This window comes from Limanda limanda, chromosome 18 (genome assembly GCF_963576545.1).
Source record: "Limanda limanda chromosome 18, fLimLim1.1, whole genome shotgun sequence".
Lineage (NCBI taxonomy): Eukaryota > Metazoa > Chordata > Actinopteri > Pleuronectiformes > Pleuronectidae > Limanda > Limanda limanda.
In genome coordinates, this window is record NC_083653.1 from 8746869 (window position 1) to 8766849 (window position 19981).

The following is a 19981-nucleotide window of genomic DNA, read 5'->3' on the forward strand; positions in this document are numbered from 1 at the left end:
CCTTTTGTTTTTTTTGCCATTATTTTTCATTATCTCGCCCTCCCCAAACCCCTTCCCTTATTCTCCTCTGTCATTTTCTCTTGTCTGAAGTGTGCAGCCATGTCTCGCTCAGTGTCAGGGTTTGTTTCTTAGATGCCCCTGCCCCCCCCCCCCCCCCCATGCTGTTCTGTCTCTAACCTCCAAAGGATGTTTACAGTGGCCATGCCTTCGTTTGGTTTCCCTCAATTTGGCCCTGTCATAGAAGCAGAGGAGGAGTCTCCCCCCCATCCCCCCCCACCCTCCTCTTCTCTCTCCTCCTTCTGCCTGTTTCCTGTGTCCAGCCTTGTTTTCGTTACGCACCCACTTGTGTGTGTGTTTGAACCGGTCCTGCATCTGCGGGGGCTGACAGCTGAATTCCGCGGGGACAGAGCGTGTGAGAGTGAGAAGGAGGAGGAGAAGAAAAAAAAAAAACATCTGAGAGGGAATAAGTCGAAAGCTGAGGGAGGAGGGAGGGGAGAGGAGGAGGCGATAGGAGGGGTAGAGCAAGTAGTGGAGTGATAGGAGGAGGGAGGGAAGAGGAGGAGAGGGAGTGCAGAGCAACGAGTGCATGAGAATGGGGAGGGCGGGAGGGTTGTTTATTGGTCATACGGCTGAGAGATAGAGAGCGAGTGAGAGAGAGTCAGTGAGAGAGGGAGGGAAAGAGAGAGAGAGAGAGCTTGTACATATTTCATGGGACAGGATTTCATGACAGCGTGCGTGCAGAATGTGAGGAGAGCGGGAGAACGTTATCCACGGCTCCTTCCTGCCACACTCGGCGAAGAGAAGAGAACAGAAATGCTTCTGTACGAGCGGCCGTGTGAGTATGAGCCTGAGCCGGTGTTAGTGTGTGTGCATGTGAGAAGAGGGAGAAGAACCCAGCCAGGGTGTGAATAGGAATGTGAGTGCCCTGATCGGAGGGTGTCATTCAGATCCATTGGGTGTTTGTCTCCTCTTGACACACACACGCACACACACATACAGTACATGTACACTGAGCCAGCTGGTGTGTGTGTGTTTGTGTGTCGTTCAGGATACACTGGAGGGTTTGCAGAGCGCAGAGCCGATGGCGGAGAAGTTGAAAGTCCAGCTGAACGACCTGGTGCGATACTCCAGAGACCTGGGAACCCAGTCGGACCGAGTCACGGCGGTCATCAAACAGCACAACAGGTGAGAGGAATCGTTCTGCTGAACCGAACAGCGTGTTGTGTGTGTGTTTTTATTATGTGGATTTGAAATTTGATTTGAGATTTATTGGCCGACGCTTGGAAATAACTTGATTATGTCTTTTATTGACTTTCAGCCAGTTTATATCAGGATGACATGATGGTGATTGTTCTCGTATTCTGCAATCAGCTGTCGCTGATAAAAGTTCTGAAAGTTATTTTTACACTACAAAACAGCTGCTTTGCATAATTGCGTGATTTATTTCAAAGTTGATGAGATGATTTATAGTATCATCATAGTATAGCGTCATTACTATTGTGTGTGTGTGTGTGTGTGTGTGCGTGTGTGTGTGTGTTGTCCAGGTATTGCTGATGTTTTGGGGACCAAGATCTGTTTACACTGTGGCATCATGTGTGCGTGTCTCCATCTCACACATATTTGTGACATGTGTCAGCCAGACAAAGGTGAAAGGTTACAGAGCGCACCAGAGCCACCAGTTGCTAAGCAACATGTGACCATCTTCCCTTCATCTGCTTGTTCACTCCGTTTATTTCAGTTTGTGTCCTTCTCCGCTTGAATTATCTGCTCGGCTAAAAAAGATTCAGAGAGAAGAGACATCGGGTTAATGTTTAGTTTTCATGCTGATATGGTGCCTGCCTTCAGTGAGTTGTAATCGCCTGCTGCTGAAGCATCTAGTGAGCCTGTGTTCCTTTCGTCCTTGTCTCTGAACACACTGTGGAGTGCTTTTTTCAAAAGGACAACTGCGTACAACACAACAACAACACACATTCAGCACATGCATACACAAGTATGAACCACGGCAGCACAGTTTATCTACTTCACATGTGTGTTGCTCATTGTAGTTTTGGAGATTGCACAGACCCGTGTGATGAAGCACTGTGACTAACGTCTTTTGGCAGAGAACCTGAGTGAGGTTAACTCGTTGGAGAGACGCTGGCGGTTCGTTGGCTTCGGTGGCTGATCGCTAACGGTCTCTTCCTCGTCCACATGGCTGTTCAGCCTGTGGTAGACTTGGCCGGCGTGCTCTCCTTGCACCTGTCCTGAATGATGCACTGCAGAGAGAAGAGAGACGGGTGGAAAAGTGGGAATAGATAGAGGAGGAAAAGGGGCAGCCACTCCCTCCCGCCCCTCCTCTTCATAGCACATGCCATATTTTGTCTGTCACAGCAGAAAAAAAGTGCTTCTTCCACACTCGCGCTCTCCCCCCCGTGTTACCCTTCATGCCCTCATCGCATCATTAAAACTCCAGGGTGTTTACGTGTATATGTCTGTGTCCGTTGAAGTGTGTGTTTTTTTGTGCGCTGCAGTAGTAGGCCGTGTGTGTGTGTGTGTGTGTGTGTGTGTGTGTGTGTGTGTGTGTGTGTGTGTGTGCGTGCGTGCGTGTGTGCGTGTTTTTTTGTGTGTGTGTCTGTGTGTGTGTGTGTGTTTGTGTGTGTCTGTGTGTGGGTCCGTGTGTGTGTGTGTGTGAGTGTGTGTCTGTGTGTGTGTGTGTGTGTGTGTGTGTGTGTGTGTTTGTGTGTTTGTGTGGGTCTGTGTGTGTGTGTTTCTGTGTGTGTGTGTGTATGTGTGTGTGTGTGTGTGTGTGTGTGTGTGTGTGTGTGTGTGTGTGTGAGATTGACCTGTTTTTTCCTTTCCTGTCTGACAGCAACTCGACAGCAACTTGCTTAAACAGCTGTGCACCTTGTTTCCCCGATGCCATCCTTTCCCTCTCTTCTTCCACCCCCCCACCCCCTTCTTTGCCTTTGACCTTCGCCTGCTACCCACTGTTTACGAGACCCAACCCAGATCACGGGGATTTAGTCTGAATCTGACACAGTTGCATTGTGCCTGCAATTAACTGTCAGTGCAATTAAGGCTTTTCTTCTGCAGACAGCGATTGTTAACCAATGTGTTGTAATCCCTCGTTCAAATGGCCTCTGTGTAGGGAGGTGAAAAGAAAGAGTGAAGTTCTGTTATTAAAATGGAGGTCTGGGTATTCTTCAATCGCCCAGTGTTGATGTATGTATTAGTCCCCCCCCCCCCTGTAACCTCTCACATTATGTATCCCTGCCACATCCTTTCTATCGCTCCCTTTTTCTCACAGCATCACCCTGTCATCCCTCATTCCGTCCACCTTGTCGCCCCTGCGAACTCTCGCCCCTCTCATATGTTGCCTCTCAACCCCCCACCCCCCCCTCACACTGTACCCCACCACACCATCCCCCCCGCTCTGCCTCTTTGCCCCCCCCCGACACTCATTCCTTCCACTTCGCCCACTTTGCCATCTCTCCACCGTTCTCACTGCTGCTCATCTCCTCCACCACGACGCCTGGACAGTACACACGTATCCGAGCATCTGCTCTCGCACGCTCTTTGTTGTGTTGACCACGTGGGCAGTGGACGGCAAGCGCTCGCCCTGGTTGTAACCCCTTTCTTTCTTTGTTTGTTCCCTGAGGTGGAATTGAATGCGTGAACAACATGTTAAATCCGTCTCTCTCCCTTTTTCTTGTCTCCCCCCAGTCTGAGTCTGCGAGCCTCCAGAGAATGTCAGAACAAGGAGCGCTTGTTGGAGCAGCGGTTCCGCACGGCCCTGAGGGATTTCCAGCAGTGGTTGGTCAACGCCAAAATCAGCACCGCCAAATGCTTTGATGTGCCACAGAGTGTCACAGAGGCCTCCGTCGCTCTGCAGAGGATCCAGGTAACCGATCTGTTTTGATAGTGGACCCCTGTGAAATTCTTATGTTATCCTGAAAACATTGGTGATATAAAGTGTTGGTCGTGTGCAGTCTTAATAAGGATGTTGTTGCACCTGATGTTGTGGATGTCACTTGGAAATCCCACTTAAATCCATGCATTCAGCTACGACTGCATTTGATTTCAATTCATTCCTGCTGGAAATATGAAGGACGTCGCCTGCTGTGTGTTTAATCAAATGTTTGTTATATGAATTCGGAAAAGAAAGTAGTAGAATGTATGTTCACTGAAATGTTGCTGAATATTAATAGGAATTTATTAAATTTGTAATAATCTTGCTGTATTCCTCTGAAGTTGTTTCCACATAATACTCATTCATAATCTCAGCTGAGAGTAAGAAGCTGTTGACAGTGACGTTAAGGAAGTGTAGTTTACTCACTTACATAACCAAGAGCTTTTAGCCTGTTGAGAGAATGAAATCAGCGAACGTTTGTCCTGAAATTCTTTTCATCTTCTTCTGCCTCAGGACCTCAACTGCTCCTTGAGAAGCTTTAAATCCTCCCACGTTTGGGTCCACGCTAAATCCACAGTTGCTAATTATAAACCAGAGCAGTGTCTGAATATTTCATGCGTGCATTTGTCGAGCTAGCTAGACAAACTTTGTTTCCAAAAAAAGACTCTGCTAAAAGGGAAACAATCAAGTCGTCGGAAAAAAATCTTTCCTCTTTAAATGGAAGATTGCTCAAGGGGGATGTCGGTATTGACAGGCACTCTGTCGACTGTCCTCTGGTGGGCTTGTAGTAGAGGCGGGACCTGCCGTGGGCTGGATGAGACGAGAGTGGGCACAATTCCAAGAGGGAGAAGAGAGAGGTCCACAGCGGGGTCTCTCTGCCATTCTCTTCAGAAATATCTTGTGTGTCTCTCTTTCTGAGGGCGCTCTGTGTCTTTTCTGGGAATCTGGCAGGTGTGACAGTCTGGCAGCCTCTTTAGAGCACCCCGGGACCCTGGCTCAGAGTCAGGTGCCTGTCAGTTAAGGTGGACGTCCCCACATCCGTGCACCAGACACTTAATTACCTCTCAGACACCTGACCACGACGACCACCACGCTACCACCGAGGAATTGTGGTTCCCCCGCAGTGAGCTGGGTCTTATAATCCACACTTGTAAAGCACAGACGTGGATTTTATTCCAACAGATTTTAGAGTTTGGTTCAGTTATGACATGTTGTCAGCAAAACATTCAGTTGACAACGATAAAATAACATTGGTTTATCGGAAGATATCATTTTCTGATATTATAAAAGAGTTTTCGTGTTGTTTCTTCAGAAGTTTCTGCTCCATTTTTGAGAATGAGAGAGACTGTCGTGGAGTGTATGGCTGCAGAGGGAAAGGGAAACACGGAGGCGGTCATGTTTTATTTATTATTGACTTGGTGAGGAATGTAGAACAATGTTTCCACATGGCTGACCTCCAGGAGGGCTGGAGTGGGAGGGGCGGGGGCATCCATTGTGTCACAGTTAATTGGTGGTGTACAGTTACACATGGCAGACGCAGAACGGCGGTAAGTGTGAAAAAGACGTTGAATGGACGTAGGAGAGAAAGAGAAGAGAAAGGCGGATGAAGAGAGACTTTCTGTGTGTGGCTGTACTGTACTAAGTGTGTGTGTGTGTATGTAGTTGTAGCGTGCGTAAGTGATGTGCTGACTGCACAGATGGTGGAGTGGTCCCTGCTGCGCTACTGTCATCGACTCAGCTCTGAGGGGGGGTAGGTTTTGGTGTGTGTGTGTGTGTGTATTGTGGGCGTGTGTAAAAACCAACACATTTCAGGCTCACTGCCTTTCCTTATATGTGATTGCCTCCCTGGGTCAGGCCCCTTCTCCTGCCCACGCATATGGAATTGGTAATGACTCGGTGTAATTACTGCTATTTAATCTGCGACACCAACAAATGATCTGTGTCTATAGCCGTATGGATTTCAGTTACCCATAAGCCATTGCATCACAAGAGAAGACAAAAAGACATTTCAGGTTGCCATTCGGGGGTCTTTTCTATTTTCACCTCCTTTAACTTTCCCAGCCTCCTCCCTTTATGTGCGTGCATGTGTTAAATAGACTCAGCTCCTTTTGTCTTTGTCTGCGAATCCCCACAGGAGTTCCTGAGTGACAGGGAACATGGCCAGGCCAGGCTGAGTACAGTGGGAGCCAGTGGAGAGCTGTTGATGGCCGTGGTGTCCAGGGAGAGAGTGGAGGGGCTCAAGGCCAAAGTGGCAAATGCGCGGGACGACTGGAAGAGCCTGATGAATAACCTGCAGATGAGGGAGGAGGCACTTAAGGTTCGTTCACACTTACTCTTATTTCCATGTTGCTTTTCTCTGTGCTCTGAAAGAGAAGACTTGGATCTCAGAGGGGCTGTATGGTAAAATAAAGGTTAAGGTTAACTCTCTTGTGGATTTTAAATGAATGCAGACGTAGTATTTGTATTCAGTATGATTATGTTTGTCTATCTCTTTAATTACACAGTTTATTTACGCACACAAAGTGTTCAAAGTGTTTTGGTATTTTGGTTTAATTTGATTAATTGTTAATGACCCTAATTCAGTGGGTCCACATATAGAAACATTGAGCTGTATTTGATATAGGACTAAGATCTGACAGTGTGATGAATAAATCCCTACTTTATCAAGCAAATACCTTTTTTCTAGTTGTATTTGACAAGTTATATATCATATTTGAAATGAGGTATATCATATTTCCAGAACCTGCAGTCCCAGATGACAGAGTTCGAGGCCAGTGCTGAACCTCTGCAGGATTGGCTGAACAGCACAGAGGTCAGAGTTCAGGAGAGCAGCGCTCGGCTCCACGACCTTCCAGCCAAGAAGCAGGAGCTCAGCAAACTACAGGTACTTTGAGAAACTGTATCTGACTCGTCTCTATCTGAGGAGCATTAACCTGCATTCCTCACAGTATCCCTCACATTTCTATTGCATTTCTCCTGTAATTACTGAGGCTAATAATGAGGCCATCTGTTAGTTTCACATTATTTTAAAGCCACTCTCAAAGCAATACGATTTGCGCTTTATTAGGATATCTTCATCCATCCTTTAGGATCCATTGTCCTTTAAATCACATCATGTCACACTGAGAGCACGCCTCTACAGTTCTCCTGTCAGCTGCTGTCATGGACATCCCCTCATTTCCTCTCTTAACTCAAGTAAACCGTGGCATAAATTGAATATTAAGTCGATTTTCCAAGGACACTAAATAGTTGTGGCTCTCCATCAGATACGGATCCCTGAAGTACAATCTGAAATCGGCTGGGAAAAGAGAAGGACCTAATTACATTTGTTGAGCACCACTGGATCAAAATAGAGCAGCGTCTTGACACAATAGTCAGAGGAAGAGTCCAGAAATCTAATTAATTCTCCCTCTGTCGCAGCTGAAGCGCAGCGTGGCTAAAAGGCTCTTTTCAGGATGCGATAACAGCGTCTCGGCCGTGTCTGGCAGAGAGAAAAAAAAAAAAGGGAAGAGAGGCACGGAGCGTTAAAAAGATAAAACTGACAAAAGAGAGACAGAAAAAAAAAAAATATCAAGCTCATCTCAAAGCTCTGCCCTTATCATTGTTGCTATTTTTGTATTGACTCTGTCGCCCGCTGTAGCACTTCTCCTGGTCGCCTTTTGTCTGGCCCTGCAAGCAATTACATTTCCCCCCCCCCCTAGCACCTGAAGTACAATACAGTACAAGCAGGCTTCAGTGTCTGAGCCTGTGTTGGCAAAAATCCTCTTTACCTTTTTCAGATACTGTGTAGAGTGTGCGGTGTTTTTATCAGGCTCGTCTCCGCGCCCTGTTCGGTGCCGTCTCACTGAATAACCCTGTTTCTATTTAAAAAAAGAAACATCAAGAGAAATACTGCTGATGCTCTTTTTGACAATGTTCTTTTCCCTCGTCTTCATGCGTGTATTTTGACGTGCTCTCGTTCTTCTGTCTGTCTTTGTGCCATGTTAACCCAACCCTGTACCCCCCCCCCCTGTGCCTCTCACATCTCCTTCTATCTGTCTCCACACCACTTGTCTTTTGTCATCCCACAACCATCCTCTCCATATCTTTCACCTTTAACCCTGCACGCTCCAACTGTGCTCCCCGACATCCTACTGCTCCTTCATCTCCATTTTTCCTCCTCCTCCTCCTCCTCCTCCTGTCTTCTATCGGACCAGTGTGTTCTGGAAGAGATAGCCAGTCAGGAGGCAGAGCTGGGCAGGCTGAGGGAAAGCGCCCATCGTCTCTGGGAGGGACAAGCGGCTGGAAAGGGCTTTGTCCACCGTGTTTCCCAGTTGTCTGCACAGTACCTAGCCCTCAGCAACTTAACCAAGGTAACACTGTCCCCACCTCCTAACCCTGTGCCTCACTTTCTTGTCCTTTTTATCTATGTTTCTTTCCCAGAAACGCTGCGGCAAGCTGAAATGTGCCTTGCTCGATTCATGTTCTCTGTTTGTGGTAAAACTATGCAGCCTGCTGTTCTCATGCTGCTCACTGTCGTTCTGTGTAATTTGTTGTGTCATGCACTTTTTCCTATAGTTGCACATCAGTCATGGCTGCTGTATTCGGCTTGCCTCAGGTGAAAATACTCCTCTGGAGAACAATTTCCATATTCAGAGTAATTTACCTGAGTATCTATTTTTCACTTGCAACATGTCTTCATGGTCGTGGCCTCATCAACATAAAAAAAAAGGCCAAGGCTGTTGAGCTTAGCTTTCTGCAGTTAAGCACTTTCAAAATGCCAGGGCTGAAATGTGTCAGTGCTCGAGGATCTGACCTTTCTGAAGCTGTCATTAGATCGGTCACACTCAACGTGAGTTATTTGATACAGCCTAGAACTAAACATAACACAGGCCGAGAAGCGCCTTCCTCTTACCACAGGACAATGAGAGTGCCCCAACAGTGATGAATGGGATTTATTTACTTTGCCGGCTAAATAGTGGAGAGCTATTTTTAGGTCCCCTTCCCTGCCAGACATGGAAACAGGAATGAAATCATTTAAAATTGCCCCTCGTCGATTGTGATTCTGGCTCTGCCTTTCTCCACGTTACCGTTACACAGATGTTGAAGATGTACAAGTGATGATTGTGTGTGTGTGTGTGTGTGTGTGTGTGTGTGTGTGCAGAGTTGTGGGGTTGGGAAAGTCTCCAGAGATGCCTGTGAGAAAAAAAGACTTGATTTTACAAACAGACCAATATGAAGACCTTATTTTTATGATCTGGAACACACAGTTGTGTTCTTATCATTCAACTCAGTGCAGATGATAACCAATCTTTGACTTGTAGAGTGTGTTAACAGGGCTGTGTTACCATTTCTCTAAAGGACAAAGCCTCCAGGATTGAACGGATCGTAGGGGAACACCGCCTCTTCTCTCAGGGTCTTAAAGAGCTGCAGGATTGGGTGTGTGAAGCTCAGCAGGTCCTCAGCACCTGCATCTCCGCCACCACTGACAAGGGCGTGCTGGAGGACCGGATGTTACAGCTGGAGGTAGGTGGGGGAAGAACATGGGTGCGGAATCCCATGAAAGAATATAGTCAAAAAAAAGTATCCATGTCTTCTCCAGATTCAAATACATGTACAGTACAAAAAGCATCCAGTCAACAGGGAAATCTGGTGGTGCAGAAAAGGAAATTGTATTTAGATATTTGAAATAAGATCAAATAAGGCTACATTGAATTAATCTTTTGTCCAGAAAACAAAACCCAATTATTCATTTTTTTATCTCAGGTGTTATCCCTTGTCTCTCTCTGCAGGCCTTGCTCTCTGCTCGCCAGGAGAGAGAGATCCAGCTGAAGATGCTGCTGACGCGGGGAGAAGCGGTCCAGAGAAACACTTCTGTCGAGGGCGTCCCGGTGATTCGCAAACAGATCCAGGACCTCAAGGACTCGTGGGATTCCCTGCTCTTCGCCTCCATTCAGTGCAAAAGGTTGTGATCATGAACTGATCAATCTGTCACGCAGTTGATAATTGGGGCTGGGAACTGTCTGGTTTCTCTTGATGGATCCCAGTTAGTTGAAAGGGACAATTGAATTTAACTGTCGGGGCGTATAGAATACACGTGTGTGTGTGTGTGTGTTTTTCTGTCTGTTGCCTGTGTTAATGTCATTATGTTGGTGGTCACAGTCAACTGGAGGGCGCTCTGTCGCAGTGGACCAGCTATCAGGAGGACGTGGGTCAGTTTGTGTTGTGGATGGACCGTGTGGAGGAGACACTGAGCTGCTCGGACAGACAGTACTCGGAGATGAGAGACAAGACCGCAAACCTGGGAAAGACCAAGGTATCACATCCTGCTGACAATAACTTTAAGATTAAACTCTACCGGAGCTGCAGACATTTATACCCCAGAGCCTCCCAGTGGAAATGGATAAACTGCAGCAAGTGTGCGCACGTGTTCTTATTCATTCCAGCTCCTCTATGAGGAAGTACTGAGCCACAACAGTCCTCTGGAGACCATTGCCACAAAGGGGTCCAACATGGCTGAACACTACACTACCCAGCAGGAAGTGCAGCAGCTGCAGTGTCGATACAACGCTCTGAAAGAAAAGGCCAAGGTACGTCCCCTCAACATATGGTTTCATTTTTTTGCCTCTGCATGCATTTGCATAATGGATGATTGTTGTGAAAATGTTTCTCTGAACGCCCACTCCATGTCGCTCCATAAATAGCAATTAAATCCACACACAATTATCCCAGCGAGTGTGACCCATTGTACAGTTTTGTTTTTTAAAGTCAAAGACAAACCTTTAAATACTTTGTTTTGTTTTAACATCATTACATCATGATGTCCAAACACAATTATAGCTAAATTTTCAGTTATATATACAGAAATGACATGTGCACCTGTAATATTGAACTGGTTACGCTAACGTCTCCAATCTGCCATCTTGCAGAATGCAGTTGGTAAGGCCAAGAGTCTGGTGCTGGTCCACCAGGAATATCAAAGGGAGCTACATGTGTTTGAAGACTGGCTGGAGCAGGAACAGGCTTCTCTGGCCTCCTTGACCCACCGAGAGGGAAACGGGGATACAATCGAGAACACACTGCAACAGCTACAGGTACTAATACTGTGGATTGTAGTGTGTGATGTAATCTCCATAAACAGTGTACAAGTGTAAAAGAAAGCTTCCATCTTCTTCCTCTCACAGCTCCTGCAGGATCACTGCTCACACGGCCAGTCTCTGCTCTCCTCTGTGCTGACCAGCAGAGAGAGGGTGATCCCCTGGGGAATCCCACAGATCGAGGACCGAGCCCTGGACACTGCTCAGAGAGAGTGGGGGGCCTACCAGGGTCGCCTGGAGGAGACCCAGGCCCAGCTGAGGGCGACGCTGACCAGACTGAGGCAGATGGGCCAAAGGTTCCTAAGCCTGGCCCAGTGGCTGGAGGAGCTGGAGAAGGTGGCGAAGCTCAGACATCATCGGAGGTCGGACAGAGACAAAAAAGAGACTCAGCTGAAGAAACTCAAGGTCAGTGAGAGATTGGTGCAGCGTCTCAAAGTGGATACTTACAGTACTCACATGTAGTACACAGTATACTCATAGGCATAGTCTGTGGATTCCAGATCTACACTTTTGCTACATTACCAAGATGGCAAACGTGTAGGATGAGAAGTTTCAATTGTTTTAAACCGATCTTTTTTGGACATTTTGGATGCATGATGCATGTACTTAAAGTGAACTACATGTTGCCATACATGTCAGTGTGAACACACACACTATGTTCCTGTAATGTCTTGTGCAACTGTATTGTAATAACTGTGCATAATAATAATGATAAGCATGATTTTAAAAAACACCCTAAGATTATGCATCATTTAGAAATACAAGATTAAGATAAAAATAATAATTGAATGATATGGTATAGACAACACAGGTGGTTAAATATTTATAGAATAATTGCAGGAAAGAACTAATTCCAGTGATTTTATTTAATCACAAAACCTCCACTAATACAACACTATGCTAGGCAAATGTATATATTTTTTGAAAATGAAAGTTATGAGATGTCCTGAGGCCTTGCACCACAATACATCAATTTTCTAACTCATGTGCAGACTCCATTCACAGCATGTGTTTGAGGGAAAACAGCGATGGACAGAGTAAATGCCCAGTGGGTCTCCCCCCCTTTAGAGCACACTTCCTGCCAGTGTCAGGAAGTCAGACAGTCTCAGTGTTTTCCATCCCTATATTTAGAGACACACACACTCACACTCACTCACACACACACACACACACACACACCAGTTGGCATTATATTTGTGTTTGTTGACATTTATTTTATTAGGCTTCTTTGGCTTTAACCAAAACCTGATAACTCATACACACCTCTGTGTCCCTTGTGAACAGGGGTGCTTGGAGGCAGTGCTCGCGCGGCAGGGAGAAGTCGACGGCCTCTCCTCTCTGGCCCAGCAGGTTCTGGATGAAACCTACATCAGTAGTCGTGTTAGCGTCACTGCCACTCAGCTCACCGCCCGCTACCACTCACTGCTGCTCAACATACAGGTAAGACACTCTGTCCAAAGGTGATAAGGTCATATCTGTTACACTGTGGATGTTTTATATAGTAATAGCTGCTTTTATTCTTTGTGGCTTTGCATCAGGATTTCTGATTGCTGGGTTTCATCAGGTCATATGTTTGATACCTGTTGGTAGAAGTTTGAGTGCAGTTCTTCACTCGATATTTCAAATCATAGGCGTAAAACTACAGTGGTATTCATATTTTGTGACATATTCCCGACATTCTGATTCCATAGAGGACACTGTTACCTACATCATCAGCTGTCATACCTTCTCTCTGTACTATAATCGCAGAACACTTCTATTTCCATCATTATTTTAGGGTTAAAGGGCGGTGTTCAGGAAGAGTGATTTTACAAGCTGCTGATGGATAAGCGCAATACTGTATTTCCTGTCTACCAGATTATTTTCCTGGACAAGCCCCGACCTGTCACCATGCTTTTAGAATAGCAAAATACAACAGGGCTCCTGCAGGTTTAGTTCAGTTACATTTACAACCTTTTTAAAACCCACATAGAAATAATTGTTTTATCATGAATGTAATACTTTGGCATATTCTAGTATAAGTATATTGGAAAACTAGTAGGAGGGCTGAACACAATTAAGACACTTAAAACATTTTAATTTATAACTTTACAGATAAAATATCTAAGGCCCTTTTGGGGGGAAATTCAGTTCTGAAGACTGAATCACTCTTGTGTTTTAATCGTGGACACAGAGAACGTGAACTTCTTGTGTATTGGCAGTAGCGCCTGCAGTGAGCTTTTCACACACGATTATCCTCTCTCTCCATGGAGTTCACTCCTGAGAGTTGGGACTTGGTTTCTGTAACGCCCCATTGAAGTTGAGCGTTTCATAGTTTTGCCTGAGAGCCCAGTCTGTGTTGTGTGTATTTGGATCTAGCCTCTCTATTTGTCTGCTCCTCTGAGGGAGACTAAAGTAAAATCAATGGGGCTACCCTGGTCTGGGGCTGAGGCTGTAATTAAAGACTACAGAAGGCAATCTCACACCCGGTGCCAGGAGCGGAAAAGCTTTGCCTGCACTACATTGATTTTTACACCTTTTAGTATCGCATCTGAGAGAGTGTGTGTGTGTGTGTGTGTGTGTGTGTGTGTGTGTGCGTCTGTGCATGTGCGTGTGCGTGTGTGTCTCCTCACCCCTCCCTCACTTTGTTTCTCTATCTGTGTTACACCCACCCATTCCTTCCCCTCTCAGACCCGCGCGTGCATATACTTACCATCGTGCCAACACACATGCGTGCACACATCATCCCTCTCCAGCCATGGATGCCTGTAATTACACTGTGTGAAGTGGGGGCCATATGGGCTTGAGTTGGGAAGCTATTACCACCGTCTAGTCAGAAAAGGTGTGCACTCAGCACTATCAGCTAATTGGAGGTTCTCACCACAGGATTTGCAAGTGGAGAGAATAATGTGTCAAACCTGCAAGAAACCCCTCTTCATCCTCATGGTGTTATTGACTCAAAATCTCAGTCAAGTGAATAATGTGTCAAAAACATAAAGCCCTTCTCCACCTTGTCATGCCGCTATTGACTTTGAGCCGATGAAAGAGCAGAGGGGGGAAACGGATCTTTTCTGTTTTGATGGCTGATCAGAGAGGTTTTGGTCCCTGGTGGCCGGTGTTAGAACTGCCGGGGCAGATCTCGCACCTTGAAAGGAAGATTCAAACCATGTTTCCTGAATATTCCCCGGACGTAGCCGCAGAAACAAAAAGAAGGCAGTTTGTTGGCAGGTTACTCACCGTTATGTTCTTGTTGTGAAATATGTTTTACGATTTTTTTTCATATCAAATATATTATATATACAGTAAATCAGCCATGTGGTCAAGTATACTGCCAGTGAGGCCTCATGCTCATATCTGTACATATATATTACTTTCATCCTTGAAAATCCTCCATTTGCTGAATTTATCCTTTGACTTTTTACCCGATAATTTCCCAGGACACCATCAAGCAGCTGCAGGAGGAGCTGAGGAGTATTGAAGAGGCAGAAAATCTTTGCATGTCGTTCACCGACTGGCTCAACTCGACCCAGAAAGGCTTCACACTGTTGACTGATGCTTCTGAACCTCTGGACCGGGTTGCCATGGAGAAGAAGCTGAAGAAACTAGAGGTATGGATTTATTTATCTAAATATAAGGTATGTTCTTTTAGGTTAGATAACTTTAAATTTCACAGTAGCAGTGTTAAACCTACATTTATCAGTCAGGCATTTGAATACAAGGTGCAGGGGTTTTCTAAAAAAGTCTGAAATTCAGGTCTTAAATATTTCTTTCATGTAAGGCTACTTCCATCTTTTTTTGACAGAAATGTTTTGATGATTATCAGTTTGTTATTTCCCCATGTGTTGTTGTACTTTTACCTCACACTATTGCTACCTAATGTCTGCCTGTAGTTTGTGAGGATTATCCTCTACTTGGCAACTTCACCTCCCTTTTAATCATGGGGACGTGTGAGTAGTTCTGAGACTCTGATATTCCTTCATATCTGTCGCTCTTGACATAGGTCTTAAATTTCATTCATTATGGTTTTAAAAAGTCATGAATTAAACGTTTTTAAATCTGCTGAAACCTTGTTAATACATCTTCATGAACAGGCTGCAATAAATCAGTGTAGACGTTGGTTATAACCACGACACACTGATAAGGGAGCAAGTCAATGATCCAAGCCAGCAAAAATGTCTGTTTGCAAAATCTCTTTTTCTGCCTCAACTATACAGGTTTCTTTGGAAGCTACAATGTGCTTGAACAGTAAAATATGCATGAACTCTCTGAAGGGCCAGCAAAACTCTCTACCGATAATATTTATGAGAAGATTCAAAGAAACTCACTATAATAGCATAATCATAACAGTTTCTATTCGTGCCGTCTTGTCAAATTGGCATTAGCGGGAAGACGTCCTGCTGAAACACACACACACTGCACACCGCAAATCAAAGAAAATCACCACTATTGTTTATTTGGCATAGTTCATATCAAGTGTGTGTGTGTGTGTGTGTGTATGTGTGTGTGTGTGTGTGTGTGTGTGTGTGTGTGTATCGATCGGCTCTTTATGAAGACAAAGCGGGTGCCGCTTTAGAGGAATTGGGTAGCAGGGAGCGACCTCCCACTGTGAGGCAGAGGATGAAGAAGCGCCGGTGTCAGGAGCCTGCTGGCACAGACACTGTAATTGATGCAGTGCCCTTACCGCTTCACAACTCTCACACACACATACACACACACACACACACACACACACACACACTCCTCCCCTCCAACATACCACCAAACCCATCCAAAGTATTAACTAACAAGCTGCAGCGAACTCTCAAACTCATGAACCGTCTGTGATTTCACACAATTCTTTCCACTTCGTTGTTTTTTTTTACCCATCACTGCATCTCACACCTCTTTGTCTTCCTCACACACGTATCCAGAAACACATTCGCAGACACACACACATACACATTTACAACACATCATCTGGCGGGGGGGCTTTGCAGTAATCCCTGTCTGGGATCGATGCTCGTTCTCTGCGTAGGGACTAAAGATATGCTGTCACCACATGTGTCCTTCCAGCTCTGCAGATACAGACAAATTATCATTTTCCTGAAGTGAGAGCTGGTATGATTACACATTGACACAAAGACTAGTTGTCAATAGCTGTGTCAAGGGCCATTAACTGGGTTTGCACTTCATTTGATATTGAGTTGGAACGGTCAGACAGCACCGGTGGGCCACATCAGCCAGAAATATGCTTCAATAACATCCTGGAAACTTAAAGTAATGTAATAATACAGCGCGTTAATATATGTGTCCCATCATATTTCTTTATTTAGGTGTATTAGTTCATTTTCTTTCACCCTGAGGGCTCGAAAAAGCATCTTCCAATCACTGACTCCTGTAAAAAAAATGTCAACAGGGCAAAATGCTAAAAAAATTAAATGAAGGCTTTCTCCTCCTTCTAATTAATCCCCCCCCTTCCCTTCCCCCATTCAAATTTTAATTTAATAAATGTTCAAGGGCATTTGTACCCAAAGTTATTCTCAGATGCAGAGGGACACGAAGGTAAAATGCTCCATGTACAGATTTCTTATTTGTTTATTAGAAATAATACATGCTTTTCATATTACCAATAGCAATGGCTCTTCATAATTTAACCAATAATTTTGTGCAGGAAGGAATCAAGCTTTACTGTATGTTGCTGCAGTCCATACACTCAGAGTAACAATGGCAGCTGTGTTAATAAACTGCTCCCGGGGTCACCTTAGCAATGCCCTACCTCTGTTAGTAGATAATGATAACGATAAGCGTGGTTGTCAGTTGCCACAGTGGATGTATTACAGTAGATAATGGAGCCTGAGGACCTATGCAGAATAAGAAACAGAGAATCGCGAGCGCACATCATTTACAGCGGGCGCAAAAGACACTTGACGTGGATAATAGGGGTTGACACGGTACAAGCTACTGGGATAAAGGGCTCACTGTCTCCAGGACCTCGTATGTAATGTTCACTACACTGCACTGATTGTAGTGATGACTGCTGCATTGTATTAATGGCAGCCAGTATAGTAGTGACATGATATCAAGCGGGTTTCCATCCTTCCATCAATAACTAATTTCATCCAAAGATACACTGTAAGACAAACTGAGGGAGTCATGAGTCGGGCTTTAATATTTGTAGTTATTATTTTGATGTAGAGGCTGAATGGAACCGTACAAATATCTATCAGAGGTTTGAGTGGTTCTTAAAACAGTCCTGGATCATTAGGTTTTGTGAGTAGAATGATGAGCCCGCCTGGAGCTTCTTATTAAGCAGCAACCACGGATGTGTGCAAACATGCACAGCTCTTGTTATATTCTATTATCAGCAGAAGTAGCTGGGGGTCTGGGGCTGTTGCACTGTGGAGCTCCTCTCGACCGAAGCAATAATAGACGATGATGAAAGCTAGATGGCGTCCCATTGAGTGGATGTCTTGTGTGTGTGTGTGTGCGTGTGTGTATAGGGTGTGTATTGGTTGCCCTGGAAACCCCTGCAGCTACGGTTGCCTGTTAAGGGTCCTTATAATTGGGTCCTCCTTTCATATTATTCACTGTGGTTTCTCCACACCATGACCTCCCAGTGTTCTCCGCACCTCAGCGTGCAGGTGTCAGCCTACCTGATGGGTTCAAAGTCTTCCACTGCCAGGCCGGTCTGAGTGACTGGGGCAGCGCTGAAGGTGAAAGACAAAGAAATTAGAGATACTGTGTTTGAATGTTAAGCTCAAAGTCATGGCAGCTGTGATAGTAGGATTTTCTCATCTCAGGTTTGGTAAATCCGTACAGAGGAGTCCGTTTTTATTTAATTCTTGGCTTAGGGTAATTTAGTGTAAAGAAATGGTGCTAACTCTGTAGCAGCTCCCATGCTGAGCTGTATTTCTGCTCTCTCTCTCTCACCCAGGCTCTCCAGTCAGAGCTCCAGCATGGCCACAGCTTCCTGAAATCCCTGAGGGAGCGGGCGGAACAGGCAGCCGGCTTCCTGGACGAGACGGGAGCTGAGAGTTTGGGAGGGGAGGTGGAGGGTCGTCTTGCCCAGCTGGAGGAGCTCGCAGGCGGGCTGAGGCAGGAGCACAGCTTTCTGGATCGGGCCTTACTCCTCGCTAAGGAGTTCCAGGACCGGTACAAGGGACAGGCTCAGTGGCTGGTGGAGACGCGAGCTTTGCTCAACACCCCGGTGGAGCCCAAGGCTGAACTATACCAGCGGAGAGCGCAGTTGGCTAAATATAAAGTAAAGCTATTTAATTTAATATTTTTCTATCATTAGTTTAAAGGCTTACATAGCATTGCATTAACGGCACATCCAGTAATTTTGGCAGCAGGACCTTACTGAATATTATCAGCTTATTAGACCAGATGAGTGTCCTTGTATGTTTCAGCCCTTTAACAATCACCATTGAATATATTTTACATAACTGCTATTTCCTGGAGAATACCTTTGCCTTTTATATTCATAAATGCGCATGTTGCGCTTTTAAATACGGTAGAACATTTATTATCCTTCAGTGCAGAGCAATCATCTAATTCAACAGTAACTACGCATAATGTTTTTCGTTACTCTATATACTAGATACAAAAGGTTCACGTTGTAGGTTTGTGTCCACAGGCTCTGCTGCAGATGGTTCAGTCCCACGATGGATCCGTCAGGTCGGTGGTGGAGAAGGGAGACGCTCTGCTGGCTTCGGTCCACTACCCCTCCATCAGGGACAAAATGAACAAACTGCAAAGAGACTACACTGAACTCTGCAGAAGAGCCACGGTGAGGAACTGTGCTGAGGTGACAGGAGTTATAATGTAAAGAGACTAAAAAGTGAATCCTCTTTTAATGCAGGCATCTTAGCTCCTTCTCCGTCCTTTATCCTCTGTTGTTCTGTAGATTTGTAACTCGGTGCATCGGCTGAAGATAATCAGTATATGTTTTGCTTGTGCTCCTATGATGTAGGCACATGTGGAGAATCTGGACGGCCAGGTGAAGGAACAGGAAGCCTACCACAACGAACTGCAGGAGGTGGAGCGCTGGCTGCTGCAGATGTCCAGCAGGATGGTGACTCCTGATCCCAGTGTCGGGGGCAACTTGGAGGCAGCCACTCAACAGCTGGCCAGACACAAGGTGACCAATCACATGACAGGGTGTTAGTACATAGGATGGACGTCGCTGAATGAGCCTTGAGCAGAGAGCAGAAGTGCTTGCTTACATTTATCGTCAAGGAAGTATCATGTTTTCAGATGTTCAGCAACCCACACAGTACATGTTGATTAAATTGGCAGGTTCAATTATCAAATTTTTCCCATGAACACTGAGGGTTATGAGATATTTAACGTTTTAATGGATTATGAAATGTTGTTTTTATGTTCAGTTTCAGTTAATTTTGTGAGAACTTGTATTTTAGTATTTTAGTTTTTACAGATCTGATGTTATGTGGTTAAAATAAAGATATAGCCATTTAATTATGAATTAACAATATTTTGAAAAAACACTACAAGCTTGTTTTTGTATAAAATATCGTCTGTTATGAACTTCTGTTTTAAATGATATTTAAGCCCACAAGTGCTAATTCACAAAGCAACTCTCCTCTGATAACTTGAACTGTATTTAGGTTCATTCATTCAGAACTGTGTGATACCACCAGTGACCTCACTGTGTAGTGTGGGTCTGTTCAAACTTAACAGATGGATCCGACTCATTCTGAAATATATCTATATGCAGATTTTATTATGTCGACCACGGAGAGACTCTCCAACGTGATCCCACTTACTTTGTGCTCCACAGGCCATCATGGAGGAAATCGCGGGCTTTGAGGATCGCCTGGCAGGCCTGAAGGAGCGCGGGGACCACCTGGTGAAAGGCTGCAGTGACCGTGTGCAGAGCCGGCTGAGACAGCAGGTCCAGGCTCACCAGCAAGGCACCAGAGACAGCTACTCTGCCATCTGTAGCACAGCGCAGCGAGTGAGTGAGAAGGAGGAGAAGAAAAGAGAGAGGGAGGGAGGGAGGGGACGCCAAGAAGAAGAAGGAGGAGGAGGGAGGGAG

The 19981-nt window shown here is 45.4% G+C and overlaps 1 protein-coding gene across 1 annotated transcript in view; it reads left to right on the forward strand.

Moving 5' to 3' along the window:
• Positions 1-19981, forward strand: part of syne1a (spectrin repeat containing, nuclear envelope 1a) — a 114703-nt gene that overhangs the window by 46273 nt on the left and 48449 nt on the right. The window contains exons 56-72 of the mRNA XM_061092037.1: positions 1049-1185; positions 3703-3880; positions 6024-6206; positions 6630-6773; positions 8086-8241; positions 9230-9394; positions 9661-9833; positions 10031-10184; positions 10315-10458; positions 10798-10962; positions 11053-11370; positions 12250-12405; positions 14382-14552; positions 17858-18184; positions 18560-18712; positions 18896-19063; positions 19724-19900. Coding sequence (XP_060948020.1) covers positions 1049-1185; positions 3703-3880; positions 6024-6206; positions 6630-6773; positions 8086-8241; positions 9230-9394; positions 9661-9833; positions 10031-10184; positions 10315-10458; positions 10798-10962; positions 11053-11370; positions 12250-12405; positions 14382-14552; positions 17858-18184; positions 18560-18712; positions 18896-19063; positions 19724-19900 — 3069 coding nt within the window. The remainder of the gene's footprint in view (positions 1-1048; positions 1186-3702; positions 3881-6023; positions 6207-6629; positions 6774-8085; positions 8242-9229; positions 9395-9660; positions 9834-10030; positions 10185-10314; positions 10459-10797; positions 10963-11052; positions 11371-12249; positions 12406-14381; positions 14553-17857; positions 18185-18559; positions 18713-18895; positions 19064-19723; positions 19901-19981) is intronic.